Here is a 5,715-nt window from a genome sequence, read left to right on the forward strand (position 1 = left end):
CATGTGTGTGAGTGTGCCCTGGAGGGGCACCCAGAACCAGGTCAGGGCCCAGTCCAAGGGACTTGCCCCTTGGTGCCCAGGACAGTGCCCAGCAGCTGTGCCTGGGGGTGGTGGTGAGGGGTCAGAGCAGTAGCTCAGGGGACAGGTCCCTGTGTGCCCCTCGCACCAAGGCCAGCTGGGAGTTGGCTGGCAGGGGTGAGGCTGGCTGCAGGGATGTGACTGCGTTTTCATGGATTTGTGTCTGTGTGTGGTGTGTGCTGGTGAACGAGTGTGTGAGTGCGTGCAAACGGGTGTGCGCATCTATGTTCAAACTTTGCTGGGGGAGGGGCAGAGAGAGCGTAAGAGTCCCTCCAGGAAGGTGGGGGTGGGAAGGAGATAATTACCTCTCTGTGATGAGAGATTATCCACCCTCCTTCCCCCAGAGGTGATTTATAATTTAAAGATAAAGAATAATCAAGTCCTGGCAAGGAAGGACACAGTGTTGTGGGCCTGATTAGAATCTCCGGACGGACCAGCACGCGGGGGAGGGGAAGGGCTGGGGGAGGGGACGTCTGGCCTCCCCATCCCCCCACCCTGCCCCCACCTCCCTGAGGATCAGCCTGTCCGAGCTTGGCCCAAATTACAGCCAATCGGTCCCCCATTATTTCTCCCAACTTTTAATTTCTGCTTCCAAAGGATCATTGCCCGCGGTAATTGCAAAGGACCCGTCCTTGTGTGCAGAGCAGGCTCCGGGGACCGCAGTGTGGGGCGGCGCAAACCGCTCGTGCACACGCCCGCGCGCACACCCCCACCACCAACAGCGCACACCCTGAGGACCCGGCACGCGCGCTCCCACCGCCGGCTCCCACCTGGGTCCAGCGGCGGCCGGTGTGCTTGTCGGCAGGCGCAGGGAGGAGGGAGAGGCGGCCCTCCCTCGGACGCGGGCCGGCCCCTCGAGGGCCGCAGGGCCGGGCGGTGCGCACCTCGCGGTGTAGGCAAACGCGCGTGTAACACCCGGGCCGAAGGACTTCTCCGGGAGCGGGGAGGGGGGTTTGCGGTGCTGCTCCCCCTTCCGGGAGGCTATCGATTTTTGTGTAAGCCTCCTGCCCTTGGCACGAGTTTTTCGGCCCCGGTTTTGGGGCGGGGACGGGAGGCCCAGCCCGCCGTCCCCGCGTTCGATTCCACTTCTGATGAGCGACCCCGGGGGCCATCGGCCCCGCCCGGCGCGGACACGAGGCCGGGCCCTAATTTGACGGCGCGAAGAGGCGGGGGCGTGAGAGGACGCCGGCCCGAATCGCTAAGCGAGCGAGACCCGGAGACTCGAGAGCAGACCCCGAGCGGAGGGACGGAGGGAGGCGGGACCGAGGCCCGCGGAACGCCCTAGAGAGGGCTGACGACGCGGCCGGGACCCCGGGGGTCGGCCCGCGGGGACCGCACGGCTCGCCCAGCCGCAGAGGGGCGCGGTAGCCTCGCGAGCCGCCGGGATGCCCCAGCCAACTCGCGGGGCGCGCCCCGGGGCCCCCGCAATTATTTAAGGGGGCTGCCTCCCCCCGCCCCAAGCCCGGGGGGCCGGCGGTGTTTCCTGACGAGAGGAAGCGAAGCGAACCGCGACAGCCTCTCGCGCACCGCACTCTTCCTCGGGCTGCGCGTCTGTCGGTCGGGCCCGGGGTGCCGTCCGTGTGTCCCGCGCGGGGCCCGCCTCCTCCGCCCGGGACCGTTCGCAGCCAATTAGGCGCGCGCGCTAACGAGGGCGGCGGAGCCCGCGGCCGCCGGCGGGCGCACGTGTGTGCGGCGAGTGGGCGCGTGGGCGCCGCCGGCGGGGCCGCCATAAAGGAGCCGGCCCGGCGCGAAGGGCGCTTGAGGCGGCGGCGGAGGCGGCGGCAGCAGCACCGGCCGAGCGCGGGGCGCGAGCCGAGCCGCGGCCGCCGGCGCAGGACCGAGCGGCGGCGCCCGGGCCGCCGGGGATGGGAGCCCAGTAGCCGGAGGGGCCCTAGCGGCCGACGCGCGGGAGGCCGGCATGAGCGCGAGCGGCCCGGCAGCTCCCGGGGACGGTCCCGCGCTGCCGCCGCCGCCGCCAGCGCCAGGCCCAGGGCCCGCACCGCCCGCGCCCGGCGCCGCCCGGGACGCCATGGACGGGCGCGCGGAGATGCCTGCCTTCCCGCGGGCCGGAGCCCCGCCGCTCGCCGCCAGCGACACGGTGCCCGCGGCGCCCGAGGGGGCTGGGGCGGCCCGGCCCGGCCCGCCGCCGCGCCCCACCTCCTTCTCGGTGCTGGACATACTGGACCCCAACAAGTTCAACAGCAGAAGACGCCGCTGTGTGCTGCTGGGCCCTGTGGCGTCCGCTGCCTGCGCCCCGTGCGCCCCAGCCCCCGCCGCCCCGGGACGCCCGCCGCGCTCGGAGGAGCTGGAGCGCCGCGCCCTCGTCGCCGCTGGAGCTGGAGCTGGGACCGGAGCTGAGCCGCCGCGTGAGTAGGACAGGGCCGGCGCCGGGTCTCCAGGGCCGGGGCACGGGCCGCGGCTACGCGTTCGCGCTCCCGGGACCCCTCGGCGAACCTGGCCGGCCCGGCGACAAGCTCTGTGGGAAAGTTCGTAGCGCGCGGGGTCCGCACCAGCCCGCCCGCCGCCTGCGTCCGAGCCGGGCTCCGGTCCCACACCGCCCGGTGCCTCCCAGCTGGCTCCCCGGGCCGGCGCAGGGCTGCGGGCCGCACAGGTTTGGCCACTGCGCGCCCTGGGCATGGCGGGCTCGCGCGCCGTGACCTCCCCACTCCCGCCGCAGCCTCCCGAGGCCCCCGCCCTTCATTCATTTTTTTCCTTTTTTTTTCTTTCTTTCTCTCTCTTTTTTTGGGGGGACAAATCAGACTAATTGTGACAAAACGCTGGTTATCTCTGGAAAAACAATTAAATCCCTTCGATTACAGTTAAGGGGAAATGTGCTTAGCGGCGGAAAGCAACCGCTAATGGGGCGGCCCGAGCCCCGGCCCGGTCGATATCCCATTACGGCTGCATGCATATCTCTTTCAAGCACCTTGCAAACTCCCCCCGAACATCTAAATTATAGGGTCAAAATTCGGATAATTACTCGATTAAAACCTATTACACTTATTAGGGGCCGCTATTGATCGAGAATTGCATTCGACCGGCTCCTGATTGCTTTCGGTGCCCCCTCCCCTGGCCCTTCCTCCAGCCAACTTCCTGGGCCCTCTGCCTGGCAGAGAGAGGTGCACAAGGCGGGCAAGGCTAGGGGGCAGGCAGGGCTGGGGGGCCTTTCCAGGAGAGGGGCCTCCAGTTTGGGGTGCCCTCAGAGCTGGACTGATATGAAGGAGAAACAACCCAGGCGGACTGGAGGGGCCCCTTCAGACTCCCCCCCCCCCCCCAGCGAGGTTCTGGGAGTTTCCACATAGAGCCTCCACTCAAACGGGGAACAGTCAGAAGGCCCAGTTCCCCGGGTTCAGGGAGGGGTGGTCAGCCCCCTTCCTCAGTCCAGCCCTGGGCAGAACAGGAGCAAAGTGCTCTCGGCTCCTCTTGGCGCAGCCTCTGCTCGCGGTGAGGGGTACGTGGGGGCCTGGAGGCGTCTCCCAGGACTGCATGTGGCCTTTATTCTCCGATTCTCAGGGCCGCCCTCACGGGGCCTGGTGCCCGACCGCGAGACATGGTGCTGGGGGCTTGTCCTGGCTGCTTTCCTCATTGTACGACCACCTGTGGGAGCCAGGGCTGCTTAGAAACCCCCCTGCCCCACACCAGGCCACCATCAGGTCAGATGCTGTCCTCCAAATTTCTGAGATTCGGATTGCAGCCGCCTTGCCGGGCTCTGCCTGGAGGATGTGGGGCTGCTGCTCAGACAGGCTGAGCGGAGACTCCATCCCGGGGATCTCAGCGCTGCCCTGGACCCCCGCCCCCAGGCCGGGATTTCCCGGTCAGGCCCAGTCCAGGCCCGCTGGGGCCTCAGCCCAGGGGCCAAGTTCTAGGCCCCGAGGCTCGAGGTAGGGATGGATCCAGGGCAGCGTTTTTGGTCCCCCGAAATCGCCTCCGGTAGCGGGCTCCACCCTCACCCCAGGCCTCTGGTCCGGCCCGCTCTTAAACGCTCAGTAATTGGCTGGCCCGGAGCCTTGCGGTAATTGGAGGGTAATATACGCCGAAATAAATTAAATGGCCGTTAACTAGTTTGTACATTACACAAAATGAGTTTAATTAAGTTTGTATCTGCCCCGCGGATCGATGGGATCCTTCCCCCTCGCCGTAAGCCCGGCGGTCCGGTCTGCCCCGCTCAGGCAAAGGCGCAGACCCGGGAGACGGCGGGAAGAGGAGCCGCGGGAAAGGAGGAGTGCGGGGGTGGGGGGCACAGGAGGAGGGAGGGAGCGGGCAGGGAAACTAGAGCGCCCGGGGCCGGGGAGGCGGCAGAGAAGAAACGGAAACGGGAGAGGGGGGCTCGATTCGGGGCGCGGGACGGCGGGGACGAGGGCGGAAGGGAGCGCGCCGGTCCTAACTGCCCTCTCCTCCCGCCCCGCCCGGCCCACAGACGCCGGCGACCCCTGCAAGGCGGACGAGGCAGAGGCGAACGGCTACAGCAGCGGCGGCGGCCGCAGCCCGAGCGCAGACAGCGGGGACGAGGCGCCCGACGACGACGACGATGAGGACGAGGCGGGGACGGTGCGCGGCGCGGAGGCGCGGGGAGGCGGCGGCGGCGGCCTCGGGGCCCGCGGGTCGGGCTGCCAGGGAGAGGCCGAAGCGCCCTCAGGCGCCGTCGACGAGGCCGCGGCCCCGGGTCCCCGCGGGACCTCGCCCGGAGTCCCGGGCCCGCAGGGAGCCGCGGCGGCGGCGCCGCCTGGGGGCGCGGGGACGGCCTCGCAGGGCGCGGCGGCGGCGGCGGCCGCGAAGCCCAAGCGGAAGCGCACGGGCTCCGACTCCAAGTCCGGGAAGCCGCGGCGCGCGCGCACCGCCTTCACCTACGAGCAGCTCGTGGCGCTGGAGAACAAGTTCAAGGCGACGCGCTACCTGTCGGTGTGCGAGCGCCTCAACCTGGCGCTGTCGCTGAGCCTCACCGAGACGCAGGTGAAGATCTGGTTCCAGAACCGCCGCACCAAGTGGAAGAAGCAGAACCCCGGCGCCGACACCAGCGCGCCGACCGGTGGCGGCGGGGGCGCGGGCCCGGGCGCGGGGCTGCCCGGCGGCCTCAGCCCGCTCAGCCCGTCGCCGCCCGTGGGCGCGCCGCTCGCCATGCACGGCCCGGCGGGGTACCCAGCGCACGGCCCCGGCGGCCTGGTGTGCGCCGCGCAGCTGCCCTTCCTGTCGAGCCCGACGGTGCTCTCGCCCTTCGTGCTGGGCTCGCAGACCTACGGCGCGCCCGCCTTCTACGCGCCGCACCTCTGAGCGCGGCCATGGGGCCGACCGGGCGGCCCAAGGACCCGAGGGCGCCCGCGGGCCGGCTCTTTGGCAAGGCCGCGGTCGCTGACTCTGTATATAGCCGATTGCTACAGAAGAGTTTTAAATTTATAAACGACTGTCCGCGTGCGTTGGGGCCGAGCTCGGTCCGCTCGGAAGCACTTTGCCGAACTCTACCCGATCAATAAACCGAAGGAGGCCCGCGTCCCTCAAGCTGCTCGCTGCCCTTCGGGAGGGACTTTGGCGCGACCCAGGTGCCCCTTGCGGGCCGTGGGCCCCCGTTTCCCCGCCGGCCCGGGTTCCCGTGGCCAGGCTCGCGCGTCCTGCGCCCCGAGTTCCCCCACGTGCTTGCGACCT

General features: G+C 69.6%; 1 protein-coding gene across 1 annotated transcript; it reads left to right on the forward strand.

Annotated features, from left to right (window-relative positions):
- Positions 1 to 1,996: 1,996 nt before the first annotated feature.
- Positions 1,997 to 5,376, forward strand: NKX1-1 (NK1 homeobox 1). The gene is made up of 2 exons (XM_069595063.1): positions 1,997 to 2,444; positions 4,496 to 5,376. The coding sequence occupies exons 1-2, from the start codon at positions 1,997 to 1,999 to the stop codon at positions 5,344 to 5,346; spliced, it is 1,299 nt and encodes a 432-aa protein (XP_069451164.1). The 3' UTR covers positions 5,347 to 5,376.
- The last annotated feature ends 339 nt before the right edge of the window (positions 5,377 to 5,715 follow it).

Source organism: Ovis canadensis, chromosome 6 (genome assembly GCF_042477335.2).
Source record: "Ovis canadensis isolate MfBH-ARS-UI-01 breed Bighorn chromosome 6, ARS-UI_OviCan_v2, whole genome shotgun sequence".
NCBI lineage: Eukaryota > Metazoa > Chordata > Mammalia > Artiodactyla > Bovidae > Ovis > Ovis canadensis.